This window comes from Nannobrachium achirus (genome assembly GCF_963921795.1).
Source record: "Nannobrachium achirus genome assembly, chromosome: 21".
NCBI lineage: Eukaryota > Metazoa > Chordata > Actinopteri > Myctophiformes > Myctophidae > Nannobrachium > Nannobrachium achirus.
The window spans coordinates 19,746,853-19,764,169 of record NC_137828.1 but is presented as its reverse complement, the minus strand read 5'-3'; the positions used below and the strand labels follow the sequence as shown (position 1 = coordinate 19,764,169).

General features: G+C 40.5%; 1 protein-coding gene across 1 annotated transcript in view; it reads left to right on the top strand.

Annotated features, from left to right (window-relative positions):
* The window catches only part of LOC308306629 (uncharacterized protein), a 62,314-nt gene extending 46,858 nt beyond the window's left edge, over positions 1 to 15,456 (top strand). Inside the window, exons 26-34 of the mRNA XM_080751670.1 lie at positions 1,930 to 2,034; positions 2,627 to 2,713; positions 3,802 to 3,861; positions 7,875 to 8,008; positions 8,821 to 8,875; positions 9,351 to 9,402; positions 9,591 to 9,724; positions 10,433 to 10,669; positions 12,680 to 15,456. Of these exons, the coding sequence (XP_080607796.1) occupies positions 1,930 to 2,034; positions 2,627 to 2,713; positions 3,802 to 3,861; positions 7,875 to 8,008; positions 8,821 to 8,875; positions 9,351 to 9,402; positions 9,591 to 9,724; positions 10,433 to 10,669; positions 12,680 to 12,811 (996 nt within the window). The 3' untranslated portion in view covers positions 12,812 to 15,456. The remainder of the gene's footprint in view (positions 1 to 1,929; positions 2,035 to 2,626; positions 2,714 to 3,801; positions 3,862 to 7,874; positions 8,009 to 8,820; positions 8,876 to 9,350; positions 9,403 to 9,590; positions 9,725 to 10,432; positions 10,670 to 12,679) is intronic.
* Positions 15,457 to 17,317: the final 1,861 nt, after the last annotated feature.

Below are 17,317 nucleotides of genomic sequence, written 5' to 3'. Positions count from 1 at the left end.
CCAGCGGTGCCATCCATTTGGCGATTGCTATCCTTGATCGCGATCGCCAGGGCTCTGAAGTGTGTAGCATGCTAGCTAAAAGGCCTGGCCAAAATGTAAACAACAAGGCCCAAACCAAAAAAAAGATGGACGTCTTCTTCCTTCTTCTGTTAGTTGATCAGATAGTAGAAGACCACCACCTGGTGGTTTTCACAGGCCATTGCACTCCAGATTACACACAGGCCCAGAGACAGCATTCACATATGATGATGATCAAGACATCTTACACATGTTCTATTGAAGCCCAAATCTAATGATAGGATATATATATATAAATATACATGTTTTCCTTTGTAAGAGGGGTAGTGTGGCTTTCGATAGAAGCATAGATTTATATATGTAATTTAAGTACAAAATATGATTTTGGCCCCCATAAAAAGGCAAAATTAAACAAAATGGCTGGCACCAGTTTTGTAGATTTTTAATCAAGGATGGCATTCAGTGAGTTTTAAACACTGGGGGTTCGAATTGATTTTGCTAATTAAATGCCTGGGTTGCTATTTGGAAAAAATACGGTACCTCAATGTAGCTGGTCGTCCAACCAACCCCCCGCATAAGAGAGTGCTAAACAATGCTAAAATTAAAATGAAAGCTAATGCTGTCTTCATCTGCACAGTCCATGATATATATGTATTCTTTCTGAGAACATTTTAACCTGCCGATACATAGCCCAGTCAGTTGCTGAATATGGATTCATGTCACATTTAAAACGGCTCGCATTGTAGATGCATTTGTGTGCTCCCATGCAATATAGTTGAGTCCAGCATGACGCAATCACGCTAGTGGCGATTCTATCTGACCAATCAGTAGTCTGCCGTGTTTACATGTCTGTCACCTTTGGTTTCACTTCAGCTCGCTTGAAACATCAGTGTACTGTATCTAGGTGATACCAGAAAAGCGTCAGGTACTTTTACCCAACGGAAAACCAATATGACCAGTAGAGTTGAGTGGAGTTGAGACGGTACCAAGCAGTGAAAAAAGTGTCCTAAAATGTACAATACGCACAAAACCCATTCAAATTGGAAATCCAGCCTCCTTTTGGGATACACTGTACAACGTTGCTGTATAAGCACATGTGTGTGTACTCCATCACACGGATTCTGTACCAGACTAGTGATAAATTAATGTTCAAATTCAATCTAACTAATGGTTGTTTCACATAATCTGAATGGGGGTCTGTGTATTCTAGATAATGGGTTCCTCTTGCCTATGCCCATTTTCTGTTTAGCTGGCGTGTGTGTTTCCAGATCTAGATTTGGTTTTGTCTCTCTCATAGTCCACCGGCAATGCATTTTAGTAGGATTACATTCGATTTTAAGCTGCTGTCCTATTAGCATGGTTTCTTTTTTCTTTTTCTTTTCCTTTTTTTTGATAGTAACTCAATTAAAAGTGAGACTGCAGTGAATTTCATATTTCAAGCCTCTTGGAGATCCAAGCCATTTAGGCCGCTGCAAGCTTGTAAGACCTGCTATTTTTGAAACGTCGTGACAATTGTGTGCAAATCTTTGAATATATATATATTTTAGAGTGAATGTTTGTAACTCAAATTTTGCTTCTGGGGGGGGTCCCTGGAACTAAATATTTTGTGATGGGGGTCTGCGGCCAAATACATGTAATTTTGGGGGTCCTTGACATGAAAAGGTTTGTGAACCACTGTCATAGAAACATAGGTTTTTCAAAAAACCTTAGTAGGATTTAGAAGACAGAGGTCAAAATATTCAAAGACTTGCACAGATTTTCAAGATTTTTCAAAATTAGCAGATCTACAAGCTCGCTGTGAGCTTGTATATCTGCTATTTTTCAATAGCTAAAGCATAATATAATGCGTAATAATGTGTACCCGGTCTAAATGGGTTGAAAGGATGAAAATGTTCTGTTTTCTGTACTCAGGTGGAGTGTTACGACTACAACAGCAGCGGGTCTCACGACTACATAGGAGCTTTTAATACCACGTTTGCCGAAATAGAGGGGGCAACACAAGCTGTTGGAGGAATGGTAAATGCAGAGGACACATTTCACCTACTATGTGCATTGTGCAAATATACAGTGACGAAAAAACACCCCAAGGAGTGGGTGGGGAGTTGTGTGTGCATGTAATACTGTAAATGTGTACTGTATGTATTTTTTATGACTTTTCGGACTAAGGCCAATTCTAAAAACGCCTTCTAAATCCTTACCTTAAGTGTTTGGAAACTCATATCTCCAAGTTTCAAATCTGTATGTTTTTTGTTTTTTTTTGTAAATTAAACTTCTACTTCCTACTTCATCATACAAAAGTGTCGCACAAAAGCAGTGAAAATAGCAGATCTACAAGCACACAACGCCTCGCGGTGCGAGGCGTTGTGTGCTTGTAGATTGGTTATTTTCACTATTTTAAATTGTTTTTCTTTTCTTTTTTTGGACATACAAGGTTTCCACCCGACGACTAAATATTTATTAAAAAATTACAAAACATAATGTTGCGATATACTATACTGTACATGGCAACAAGAACGACAAAAAGGGTTCCTGTCTTAGTAAAGGTACTGTATGTCAATCAACGATTCTTGTGCCACCTGTATCATAACAATCCTCTCTTAACTTTCAGGCAGAGTTTGAGTGCGTCAACAGTAAAAAGAAGCAGAAGAAGAAGTCGTATAAAAACTCTGGTGTTATAATTATAAAACGGTGTCAGGTAAGTTTCAGTGTCACTCGCCTTGAAAGATCCGCTCGCACCGAGCACTATAACTTCCACGCTGATGAACGATAACGTTCTGTGAACAGTGGCACCAAACAGTCTGTCAAAGTTTGTCTAACAGTCCAGCTGTGTAAGAGAGACAGAGAGTGATATCCTCTGTGGCGCTGAAAGACACAGGCAATAAGCTATTAAGGATAAACTGACTCTGATTATGAATTATAAGGAGGCTCCCTTAGATCATGCCAGATACCCTACAAGCCATCATATTCATAATCGTCTCCTCATCTCTGTTAATAATAGTGACATAACTACCACTGAAACTGCAGAGGATGATCAAATGTGTTCAAAACTATATTGTAGGTGTCCTATCCAACCACAGGATCTACATTTGTCTATAGTGTTGGGAGACCACTAACATCTTCTACTGTAGATTGGTTTAAAATAACATTTTATACATTCAAAAGTTATGGATTGCAGCTTTTATTACCAGTGTACCAGTTAACAGTTTTACTGCCAGATGTTATTATTTATTTATTGGGTCTTGTGCCAGCAAAAGCAGCTTACCTTTGCGAGTTTTTTTTTTTATTTTTTTTCCTCATTACATAGTGCACTTTGGTCATACTAGCAGTAGAGGGCAGCCTCATGCAAGAATTAATGTGAAATGGCCGCGACCGGCTGCCGTCCGTCAAGACCACTAAATCGCTACAAAGCAATAGACCCAGAGAAAATAACAAGGAAGTGTTTTGTTACTCCATTGATGCTAACGTCCAGTGGGTTTTTGAGAGCACTTTTACGGGAGATGTGTTAACGTTACACCCGCGCGACCCCAGTTTACAGACATCAAAACAAGGTACAAAAGAACGAGCCAAAGAACGTACTATTGGCATCGCGCCGCCGTGAAAAATGGGGCGAACGGGAACGTCCAAAGCGGTAAAAGAGTTAAGGAAGACAACTGGTTTGGATATAAAATGCCATGGTTCAGTTGATCCATGGAATCTACTGTAGTTCTATGAGACTGAGTCTTGCATTATGAAGTATGGTTTGAATGTAAGCTTGTTTCTTATGTGTCCTTTACTTTAATTCAGGTGGTGAAGGAGTATTCTTTTCTGGATTACATCATGGGAGGCTGTCAGATCAACTTCACAGTGAGTGCTGCGTTCAACACCATCAGGTGTTTCAAACACATTTTTGGACACTGCTCCTACAGATTTTGCCTTAAAATCACGCAAAGCGGTACACAGTATGTCAGTAGAGTCATGTCATCAACATGGATCTGTCCCATTTAGCGCCAACATCAGGCCGATTTTTTTCAAACCCCTACACCCAGGAACAGGAACCAATGGCACTTACAGGCCTATTTGTGTATACATGTGAACTGACGGTCGCTTATCTCCCGATTAGGGAGTCCTACTGGTAAAGCTCACAGCATGAGCTTGTAAATATGCAATGTTCTTTTGGTGAAATATTTGTGTGTGCATCTGAAAACAGATATTTTTGAATAATATGTGATTATTGAGGCTAATTTGATTCTTTCTTTTATTCTTCCTTGATTTTAATGCTCCATTGTGAGATAGCCACTACTGACCCATAAAGAAGGAGATAGTAGACTTTTTATTAATCCCACAGGGGAAATTCAGTTTCAGCTTCACCCAGAAGATGGAGATGATGAGTGCTTGGGGAAGAGCTGTAAGGGATTAGTGTCCTGCTCAGGGACACTTTGTCATGTCTTACTGGGCGGGCTGAGATGTCAACCGGAGACATTCACATTAGCATACAGCCTCTATTATGGCATTGTGTGTCCAAACAAGCCATTCACCTCCTACTCACACACTATTATTGCAGCCAAAGCAAGATAAATGTGGATACTCTACCCACTTTGAATGTTATCAGCACATTAAATTGCCATTATCAGCTGTAATCAGGACCATAGATTGAAGTCAGTATTGACATACTCTATCTATTCAATGGCACAGTTGGTAGTTATCATTCATTTGATCATGGCTTGTTTTCCCACCGTCTGCCCCTACCTGCAGTACTACTGTTTTAAATCATTCTGTCGCCCGTACAATATTGATCACTACAATGTGTTATGATAACATTTCTAGCGAGATATGTGTATTTTATTTCTGTTTTCTGGTTGGTGTGTACTTCATGGGGGAAATGTAAAGGATGACTGTGTACACATCAATGAGATCATAACTGCTGACTGAATGATTTAAAATGGTAGTATGGACAGCAGACTGTGAGAGATTAGCCATGATCAAATGAATGAATGGATAACTATCTGCGGAGCCATTGAGTAGGTGGAGTAGGTCCCTACTGACTCCAATCTATGGTCCTGATTACAACTGATTATAGAGAATTTTGTGTATGCTTAAAGGGGCACTCCACCACTTTTCAACCTATGTTCATATAATTGGTCCTCACTCAAAAATAGCTTTTCTTTTTTTTTTTTTTCCTTTTTTTTTTCTCAGAGGAGGGCTGTGGGCAGGTCAGAAACCTATCGTCTTGTGACATCATCGATTGCCAATCCAGTTTATAGAAACTGCAGGCTTTCTATTCCTGAAAAGTTGCAATTTTAAAGTGGAAGCCATTGTTCTCGCGATAATAAAAATCGAAATATCTTTTTCAAAAATATTGATTACATTTTTTTTTTTGGGAAAATGATGATGTCACAAGACGATGGATTCTGAACTTCCCACCACTCTCCTAGGAGACTTGGACTGAGTAGAATTTTTTTTTTGATATTTTATCATGAACATTAGTGAGGACCTATTATATGAAGACAGGTTGAAAAGTGGTGAACTACTCCTTTAAGCATGCTAAGCAAAATCAGGGAACGCTGATGCCCCATAGGGATACAATAGCAGAATAGCAGTACATTATGTAACTTAGTCAGTCAAAATCACAGGTATTTGAGCTTAGCAATACATTGACATGTAACTTAGTCAGACAATCACAAGAGCTTAGCCAGACTGATCGTGCAAGGTGGAGCCTGGGGTGGAGGAGGCAGCTAGCAGCGAATGTTCAGAAGTTTCGGAAACCAAGCATAGGTAGAGAAAGCAAGCTGTAATTAAAGGGGCCTTTCCTGCTGAATGCGAGCTTTGATTGGAGTATGACAATGTGACGTAAGGATCAGCTGATATGAGAATATGGAATGGGAAAAGAGCAGACTGACAGTTGACTACAGCTAGGCGCGGCAAGACTCTTGGGTCTTGCATGAACTAACCCTGAAGCTACATTAGCACACACAGAATATGTTTTGATTTTTCGGACACGCACATGGTTTCTGTGCTTCCGTGAAAAAGAAGCGAGACGGGGTGTGCGAATCCATGAGCAGTGTGGGATGGGAGCCCTGAGGAGCTTAGAGTTGGCTGGCTTTTATTTTGGCTACATGCTTTAGAAAGGACGTGAACAAAACAATATGGCTGCTTGAACATGTTTGTCATTAATATTATGTCTCATTGAAACCTTCATACAGTATACAGTATATTACTTTCAAGCCGGTTGACCGTCAAAGATAATTGCACAATGCAGTTTTAAATTGGTGCTTGTATACAGAAACTCCCTGTTTAACACTCCTGACACAGCTGGGAGCTGCTGTTTTTGAAATGGGGCTTATTACCCACCCACATGAATACTGCTCCATCTGCTCTGAATCTCATGATTCCTTGGGGACGATCACACCAAGAAAACCATTGTTGTCTCCACCAGCCGAAGGCATGGGGGAGAGTATGTTTTCCTCTTCGTCCGTCCGTGTGTCCGTCCGTGCGTGCGTGTGTCCGTGCATCCTCGCAGTTTGTGACCACCTAATCTCAGTTGCCGTTGGCCCGGTCGCTGCCAGAGTGAGCACACACATTCCCTGGATGCCAATTCAGAACCTCTGCCCTACATTTTTCAAATGGGCCTGTTCTAGCGCCACCTAGTGGCCGATGTTTGCAAAACACATTTCTGTACACTACTCTTACAGATTGTGTCCAAAAATCCTACAAATCGGTAGGCAGTATCTCGACAGTCATGTGATCGACACGGATCTGTCCGATTTTGCATATTCCATTCTGATTGGCTAAGATTGGCTTCCAAAGTTTGTAGGATTGAGCCATTTTGAACAAAATGCCTCAAATGCAAACGCAAAGTGCAATTATCATGAAATCGCGCGCACACACACGTTCCCAAAAATAACACAAATCAGTACACAGTATCTCTATAGTCATGTGATCAAGTCTGATCCATCTGATATTTCATATTCCATCCTGATTGGCTAATATTAGCTTCCAAAGTTTGCAGGATTGCTCCGTTTTTGAACAAAATGCCTGAAATCATCAACGCAGCTTGCAATTACCGTGACATTTGCCACACATATTCCCACTATGTCAAGGAACAAATGCTACCCTTTTCACATTGGCCTGTTATAGCGCCACCAGCAGGTAGACTTTTAGCAAAACACATTTTTGGAACACAATGCTTCAAATCATGCATGCAGCGTCCGATTGCCATGAAAGGTCTAAGGTGAAGAACATATGCCACCCTTTTTACACTGGCCTATTATACAGTAGCACCACCAGGACGCCTGGCCTGGTGGAGACCTGTGCTCGGAAGAGCACTGCTTCCTGTTGTGATGCATGTTGGTGTGGTAGGAACAGTGGAAAATGCTTAAGTTTGATAATTAGATTTTTTTTTTATAGATATTATATATCAAACTTGATATTAAGATCTTAATATCAACTTTGATATATTGTCACATGTGCTGTTTTGCCAGGGCGTTTTTAACCCATTTAGGCCCTGAGAAAAGCCTTAAAAACCTATGGCCGATTTGGAAATTACCCTGTTTTTCTGGAAAACGTATTACTCAGCCTCTGTAGCAGTTAGAAACAACATTCCAAAACTATTATATAGCTTAAACCTTTGGCTTTCATAGAAAATGTTCAGAAAAAAGGGTTGCTATGTGTTCCCGGCCTGAGGGGTAAAAGCAACAAAAAATGTTCCTGGCCTGAGGGGTAAAAGCACAAAAATGTGTTCCCGTCCATAATGGGTTTAAGCACCTGTTGCAACGTCTCGGTGTGATCACCCCATAGAGTGGCATACCTGTTATTTATTCAAAATTAAAACTTACAGTATATCATTCTAAACCATTTCAAATCAACCCCTCACCATGCAGATTGCCATAGACTTCACCGGCTCCAACGGCGACCCCAGAACCCCCAGGTCTCTCCACTACATCAACCCTCAGGGCTACAATGAGTACCTGTCAGCTATCTGGGCCGTGGGCAGCGTCATCCAGGACTATGACAGGTAACTGACCGGTGTGGTCCAAGAAGTATACAGCTGGCGTTGTGCACACTGGTAGCAAAACTATAACTGACGAAGCAACAACATACAATATCTTATATGTCCCTGCTTCATATGATAATGTCCAGAACACACGTTAAAGGACAACTTTGTTTTTCTTTTTTACAACAAGAGTTCATATTTTAGTTAGTCATTAGAGAAAAGAAAAGATGAGTGTTAAAATGTTTTCTTTCTATCGTTTTAGTGATTTTAACTATTTTGATTTGCATGCATGCCCCCAGGTTGGGGGCATGCGTACAATTGGCTAAATATGTATTTTTAGACACAATAAGCCCAAGCCCAAGATGCACCGCAATCATTCATGGACAGATGTGACTTATGGGGGCTGGTGTAAATAGTAACAAAGAAATTGCCAGCTTATTGTGTCTAAAAAGACATATTTAGCCCCCACCCACTGAAATCTATAGATATTTTGTGCTACTTCCTTTTTGAAACGTTGATCTTACTCACTGTACCACAGTTTCCTGTTTGTTTCCCCATACAGGATTGAACAGAGTTTGACTATTGTGTATTGTGTGAATGATATTGGCTTGGCACACAGTGAACAAACAGATGCAGACAGAGTGTATAATAGCTACCGTAGCATAGTTTATTAGCTCAGTGATCAAATGCACCTGTCAAGTGATAAAGCATTGTGGTAAAACGGAATGTTGTCATGATATCGGTTTTGTAGTAGCTGATTCATTTTAGATATACAAGCAGTAGGTTGTTGGCTTGTACCTGCTGTAACGTCATGCTCTGTCTTGCCTCTGTAGCGACAAGATGTTTCCCGTCTTCGGCTTTGGAGCCCAGGTCCCTCCCACAGGACAGGTACTGAAATGCTAAATCTGTGTGCAAAAAAACACAAGTTTCCCATAGACTGTTAAGACCTGAAAAATACCTAAAAATGTCTTCTCAATCCTAATGGTTTTATGAAAAACGTTTCTTTTTCTGTGGTGCTCAGACTTTTTAATGTCAGGAAGTCCTATAGAAGTATATGTATTTGACTCGCAGACCCCCATCTCAAAATATTTTGTTCCAGGGAAGCAAAGATTTGAGTTAAAAATGTTCACTTTTAAAAAATATATATTTAAAGATTTGCACAATTTTTCATGTTATTTTTGAATAGCCAAAGTATAAAAAATAATGTTTAAGATTAAGATATTTATGTGCTATTTACTCCAATTTCACAATTTACTTTTTGAACTTTTAATTTGTGCTTTCTTCCACAATACTGCTGACTCTGTTCATTTAGAATGCTTTGGTCTGTTCTATTGATGCCTAAGGCTGATTTGTGACTTTACAGGTTTCTCACGAGTTCCCCGTCAACTTCAATCCGTCAAATCCATTCTGTGCAGGTAGGCCAAGTCAAAGCCAACTGCCAAGACTAATTCTGGTTTTCTGGTTTACATATGTGTGTGTGCAAATGTAATAATACATTATTTTTGAAGTGTCATACAATTTACAATTTTGGCATTTAGCATTTAGCTATCATACATAGCCTAGGTAAATGGGTAGATGTGGTGTATTTTGTGTTGTGTTTTAGGTATCGAAGGGGTAGTGGCTGCCTACCAGCAATGTCTGCCCCAGATCAAGCTGTACGGTCCAACAAACTTTGCTCCAATTATCAACCACGTGGCCCACTTTGGCAGACAGGCTATCCAGCAGGAGACCGCCTCTGTGAGTAGAGGGAAACAGTCCTTTGTCTGTTTGTGCCTTAACTCATTTGACACATCTAAACAATAACTACAGTATGAGTTCATACTGGGATATAATGTGAATGAATGTCAAATGTGTGATGATATATGATATGGATTGACGGATAGACGGATAGATGGATAGATCAAGGGTCTTCAACAGGGGGGCCGGGTCCTCAGAGTTACTACAGTGGGTCCTCCAAATCTTTGTGTGATAGAAACTTCTTTCTCCTTTTTTATATTAACCACTTGAACCCTAGTGTCCATATTCTGCGAACTTTTGACCAAAAATAGCAGATCTACAAGCTCACAACGCCTCGCGCTGCGAGGCGTTGTGAGCTTGTAGATCGGCTATTTTCGGCAAGGTTTGGTGTAGAGGGGGAAAAGAGCAGACTAAGTACAGAGTGAAAGGTCAAGTTTATCAAGTATTGACGGTTCAAGTGTTTAAATATCTGAAAACAATGAAACTAGGCCTATATGGAATCTACGCAAACTGGTGTAGGGAAGAGTGGCAAGCAGTCCTCACTGGCAAGTGAGCAAGTTTGTTACAACAGCAGTGACACAGAGGAATTAATTGGCATAAAAGGACTAAATTGGGGCAAAAAGGGTACAGATAATTGTCTACTCTAGATTTATAAAAAATAAAATAATAATGTGTTCACCTAACTCTTCTCTTCTCCTGGGTTTGCAGCAATACTTTGTCCTGCTCATCATAACCGATGGAGTGATCACAGACATGGACCAAACGCGCAGCGCCATCGTCAACGCCTCGCGCCTGCCCATGTCCGTCATCATCGTCGGGGTGGGCGGGGCCGACTTTGAGGCCATGGAGTTTTTGGACGGCGACGACGGTATCCTGCGCTCGGCGACGGGAGAGTCCGCCATGCGAGACATCGTCCAGTTTGTTCCCTTCAGACAGTTCCAGAACGTAAGCGACAGCAGTAGACATCACAGGCTTCTATTCACACATACTGTACTTGCACGAGTGCTGTGGCTTCTTGATGTGACTTGTGTCTAAGGCTAACCTCACTGGCAACTCTTTCCTTGTATCCCTCCTCGATGCCTATTTTATAGGGATGCATGATATGGAAATTCTTGGCCGATACCGATACCGATGTTAAAAATAACTATTCAGGCCAAGGACCCCTTAGTTGAGAGAGAGATGTAGCAGGGACCCCCACAACCTGTTCATAGATTCCATTCATTGTTTGACAGCACAATCATCAGTGTATTTTGGATTCAGGTCAATTTGTGTTTTCGGATACGTATTTAACCACTTGAATCGTCAATACATAACTTGACATTTCACTCTGTACTTAGTCTACACCAAACGTCGTTGCCGAAAATTGCCGATCTACAAGCTCAGCGTGAGGCGTTGTGAGCTTGTATATCTGCTATTTTTGTCTAAAGTTCTCAGAATATGGACACTAGGATTCAAGTGGTTAATATAAAAAAGGATAAATATTTTTCTATCACACAAAGATTTTTGGAGGACCCCCTTTAGTAACTATGAGGACCCCTAGGGGTCCCGGACCCCCTTTTGAAGACCATTGATTTAGCCGATAGCCGATACTGATACCGATATTTGATTATTTAGTTTTTGGTGTTATTATTTCCCCTTTTGGGAGTGGATGGGGGTTAATGCATCTGTCTCGTACTGTCTGGACGGCCGCACCCTCACCAAGAGTTTGTGAGAGGCTTCATGTTATTACAGAAGTTACGAGCACAGCTTCAAGGTCCAGCCCGACCCAAAGCCCGACAGATACGTGAAAAACTCGGCCCGAACCCGTCGCTGGTCAGGTCGGGCTCGGGCTAAATCTTTAAGCTCTAATCTACTGTATATCTCATTGCAGGCAGGCACTGCGGCTCTTGCCCAGAGCGTACTGGCAGAGCTGCCTGACCAAGTGGCTTCCTTCTTCAATTTATTTCAGCTGAAGCCCCCCAACGACTCCAGGCCATCTTAGAAATGTACAGTAGGATTATCCCACCATGAGTCAGCTTACAGTGCCCGACCCTCCCTGCTCTGCCTGTGTGCAAGGCTGCATGGCTTTAACCCCATTAACCCTAGCATCCACATTCTGGGCACGTCATAATCAACAAACCTTTTGGACGAACATTATTGGTAGAATGCAGCAGCCACTTAGTTTTCTTCTTAATGTTTAAAGATGCAGTGCCATGATTCTTTTCTCTGCTAAAACATGATAATCAGGTATTATGATTATACTAGGAGGAAGCTTTTTTTTCCAAAAAAGTATACAGAAAGAGTTAAAATTTGTTTTTTTATGTGGCCACACCCACCAGTTCATTAAGAATGCCTAATAGTCATGGTGGGTGTTGAACCAGCTGAAGTTAGCCACACCCACAGTGTTGGGTGAATGGTAAAATGGGAGGGGATACATTTATGATGTAATTAAATCTGTGTTTTTCGACTGGGCCTTTTGACTCAGAGGCTTTCAGCTTTCAGGAAGTAAACACAAATACACGGGGAAGACAAATCTGCACATTATAAGCCCACCCGGTGGTCTATTAGAATAATGTTAACTCCATAGACACATACAAAACAGAAAAAGGTACAAAACTATGGCACCACCTCTTCAATGTTTAATCACTTGTTAACTCATTTATATGAATGTATATTTATATGTTGTCTGTATCTCATTTTATATGTGCACTTTCATTAGTATACGCAGTTTTGGAGTTTGTGTGATCACTGTGATCTATTTAGCCTACTACTGTATGTTTGGAAAGAACTCTTAACTAAAGTGTTGCTTGTAGATGGCTGCTTTTCTCTGCTTTCTAGGAAACAGTTGGCCTGTTTCTGTGGTTTTACAGTTTCCCAAGCTACCGGTGTCTGAAAAAACGTTAAATATTACCACATGCAACCCTCCTCCTTACTCAAACACATACTCTATCTCTGTCTCTCTCTCTTTCTCTAAAGGCTCCTCAAGAAGCGCTGGCTCAGAATGTCTTGGCTGAGGTTCCGGGTCAGGTAATGGGTTTCTTCAACACCATGAATCTGAAGCCACCGCGCGACGGCCCCTTCGCAACAGCCCCTCCTGTGGTGTCCTGAAAACACTCCCAACGACCTACTGTAGGTCCATTCATTCACTGTACCAGTATGAAGGAGCACATCGTTTCTGGAATTTCAAAGAATAGGGTATATGCACATACGCCATTTTGTTCTACTTCCGGGTGTCTTTCGACTTCCTTCACAGGTGTTACCGATGATACTAATGAAGGCTCTGTTCCATTCTGGTCAAACAGAGTCAGGGTGTTGACATTGTGCATGTTGGCTCATTGGAAACACTCCATAGCCAACATGAGCCTTAATTAGTGTCATCAGTAACACCTGTGAAGGAAGTCGAAAGACACCCGGAAGTGGCACAAAATGGCGTATGTGCATATACCCTATTATGTCCCTGAATGAAGCCAAGGAACCTAACCTTTCATCAAACACCAGTCCACACTCAACACTAGTGACTGATTTGCGGGTCACCGGGGTTACCCGCCCAACAGGGTGGGCCCAACAGGGTGCCCGCCTATTTACCCAGCCGACATGGGTGACCGGTGCTCACCCAGCTATTTCACCTACCCCAACATTTCAACACAGAGAGAAAAGGTCTGATCCTAATCTGGCCAAATTGTGGACTAATTCTGGGTTTACCCAAGAGACCTCTGTGGGTCACAAGTTGACCCACACATCATTAGTCAAACATATCCATGTCAGTATCCGTGAAACTTTAATGCATGTATCTCAGGATCTCCTCTCTCATAGCCTTGTAAATCCCCACCAATCGCATTTTGGGGGGTGGTTTACGAGGCTTCCTCTTTCACTGCATATTTCAAATCTGCATTTTTGTAAATATACAAAAGAATTGGCTGATTCCTAAATATATTTTTTGGAATCAGGAAATCAATTTCCGGATATATATCGTGGATATGTTTTGGGCTCTGAAAGCATATTGTCTCCATTGTTTGTATATTATTCTTTCTTCTTCATTTTGCACGTATCCATCCAAGCATCGCATACCCAGACAACGGACTGCACTTTTCATCCTGTCTGCAAATCAGTTCAGTTTTTTAAATCCACATCTGTCTGCCTGGTACTTTTAGCTCAGGCGCCCCATCTTGGCTTCAAGCAACTCCACGTCAGCAACCAAGCATGTCATCCCCAGACAAAGGTAGCCTGGCAGCCAGACTGACCTGGATTCACTCACACGTTCCTCCACAGTATCAGTCTGGACTTCAGCCCATAGGGAGAGAGTATGAGAAATCTGAAAATGACCGGGCCAATCAGTGATGGCATTTCCACTGAACAGTGAAATACACTGATTGGTCCAGACTGATACTGTGGAGGAATGTTTGAGTGAATCCACGTTATCAGTCTGGCTGATGCCAGGCTAAAGACAAAGGACCTCCATCCTCAGAGAAAAAGCATGTTTTCCGTCTCGCTCTCCTTCGGTCTGACAATCTTTCGTTTTTCATAATATCTAGAAGTCACAGAGAATCTGTCAGGATGGTAACATTCCTGGATCAGCCTTTACATTTAAAATTCACATCACATTTCAGTTCACTTTTTGTCTTTAACTCAGCTAAGCATGGTAGTATAGTTATAACGAATCATAATATAAAGCCACTTTCATATATGTGACTTAAGTGCCAGCAATGTTTAGTTTTTGTCCATTTCACAGCATGAAGATGATGTGTAATTACCACACATGTTGATCCAGTAAGGCTGGACCAAATACACTAACTAGCCTTAAAAATGTTTACAATTAACAGGACTTTGATATACTAATGCGCTTTCTTTTTAAAAACATTTATTTTACACACAACGGTGCCATTTTTGTTAGTATAAAGAATGCTATTTTGTACCTCGGCTGCTGAACAAACTTACTCTTAACTTGGTTATTTGTGACATTTAATCCTGGGTGTTACTGGCATATCTGAATGATAGCTGGTGCCAATTTGTTTGAGATTCTAAACTTTAGAAATAGCGGACGGTACCCCTTTGTGATGATGGTAGTTTATACAGCATTGTTGAATACTGTGTTGTTTCAGTGTATCGACAGGTATGGTTTCATTTGTGGAAGTATACTTTTTTTTACTTTTTGTAAATTCAAACGCAATGATTACGTTTATATTTCCATATTGTGGCATAAACACAATATGAGGACCCCCCCTCGAATGCGAGATGCGGCATCTCACGGGGCTTATCCTCTTGTGAAATTTCAAATTAGACAGACTCTACATATTAGTTCTAAAACCTTTTAACAGAGACAAAAGAATATTATTATTATTATTAGTTTTTTATGCGAAAAGTTTTTTGCAAATAAATGACTGTTAACCGTATGGTGTAACACCTTAGTATCTTTGTGCAATGATGCTGTTATTTGTACTAATATTACCACTGTGCCATTTACATCTACATTGTTAATTGCTTTATTTTATGCACAGTAACTAAGTGTCTAACCCTTCCAGTTTGGGAAGATAAACTGGATATAATATCTTGGGTATTTATTTTATTCAGTATTCTTGCAAAAATGATGCCATCTCTCACAGTAACTCTTATTGTTTGCTAATCATTGTTGCTGCTTCTTTGTGATCCCCTCCTATTCACTGTACATTCTGCCTGTTCTTTAATTAAAGGAACAAAAAACCTTCAAACTAAAGTCTACTGCACTATCTAATCAATAAAATTGTTTGTTTATCTCATCCTGGATTTGAAAAGAGGTGTCTTCCTTGCTGCTGCATACTATTCTCTTATGTGAGGAGAAGAATCACATGTAAGCAGAGATTTACAGTGAGTGTTGTATCATATACTGTAAATGTATAATATAAGAATTTAAGCTGAGGTATAAAGCAATGAGCATAATATAAATATATGTAGGTTGAGGTTTGCAGAACACCAAAATACAAGAAGAATATGTAGGCAGATTTTTAATATAATACAAATACCGGAATACAAGTAGGCCTATAACTAAGAATGAAAGCTGAGGTGGTGTGGCTCTAACCTTTTTAGATATAGTATATTTAGAGCAGTCAATGGCAAGTTTACACAGAGCAAATGAGGACAACATTATTATATGGTCGGGCATTGCAGATAAGCTCGAGGATATGTTCCAAGAAGTCTACATAGGGGTAACAGCCTGGCACAGGCATGTACTATTTTAAATTCCATGTTGGTCCAGGGAAAGGGGGTGGGTGGGTTTGTTTTTCTTCTTTTCTTGTCTTGTCATTGTTGTTTGAGTTGCTGTATGGTGTTTGTACATTTATCTTGTGATTGTATTCATAATACATTTGTGTATCTTCTACATCATGTAACATTCATGCTTTGAATAAAATAAAAAAGTTGATAACAAAAAAAAAAAAAGAATGAAAGCTGAGGTATATAAAGCATATTATTACTGTGTAAGGATATGGGGTTAGGGTTTACACCAGGGGGTCCCAGATATAGAAATGCCATTACTGTACATGGGGGGTCTGTAGCCTAATACATGTCAACCTGGGGGTCCCGAAAATCAAATGGTTGAAATCAACTTGAAAATCACTGATAGAGCTGTAAAAAATCTTCTCATATTATAGGGTTCCCTGGCCTATCTTTTCACATGGGGGGGTCAGTGGGTTGATGACATGACAAGTGTAAATTTGAGGGTCCTTGACATGAAAAAGTTTAAGAACCAGTGAACCACTGGTATGGGCAAAGCCCAGGTTATCTGTAGTGCTGTAGTTGGTAGGTGTAGGGGAAACGGGGAGATCCGTGATAATAAACGAACGCACACAAGTCATGTCAGTAGCTCCGCCCCACACATCTAAACCATCTGCCTGGAAGATTCTGAACTAACTCCGCTACTTAGTCCGTTTATTTATATACCTATGTAACGATTGAATTGAACGAAGACTTCTCCGACTGGTGAGTTTGAGCGTCATTTAAACGTTATTTGTAAAGTAGTAGTAGTAGTAGTAACTAGTAGTAGTTAGTAGTATAAATTATACAGTTATCTTATCAACGGTTCGCGGTTCACAGACCACACCCACAGTGTTACTGTTGGAGTCTAGTAGGTCCCATAGCCCAGAGGGACGCTGTGATTACATGACTGGTTGTCACTGGCAACCAACTTGCTGTAGCTAGGCTAATGACTGTCATTCAAGAAAATCAGTGGTGGAAAAAGTACTCGATACAGAAATACTCTATTACAAGTAAAAGTCCATAATTCAAAATTGGCTTGAGTAAAAGTACCAAAGTATTGGCATCAAATTAAAATATACTTAAAGTACCAAAAGTAAAGGTACAAAACGTCACGATATAAAATATGGCTACAAGTGATTTGTGTATGTTTTATCATATTATAATTAGGGATGCCCCGATCAGGTTTTTTTTGCTCCCGATCCGATACCGATCAAATATCATTGCTTCCGATTCGATCCCGATCTTTCCCTATCCGATCTTTTGGCAAGGCATTAAGAAAAAAAATTCTATTCATTCTATCACTTAGTGCAGCACTGAATCAACAAATTAAAAACAAAGCTTATGAGTAGTGTATAGTGATATAGGCCTACTAGTGCAGTGTTTCTC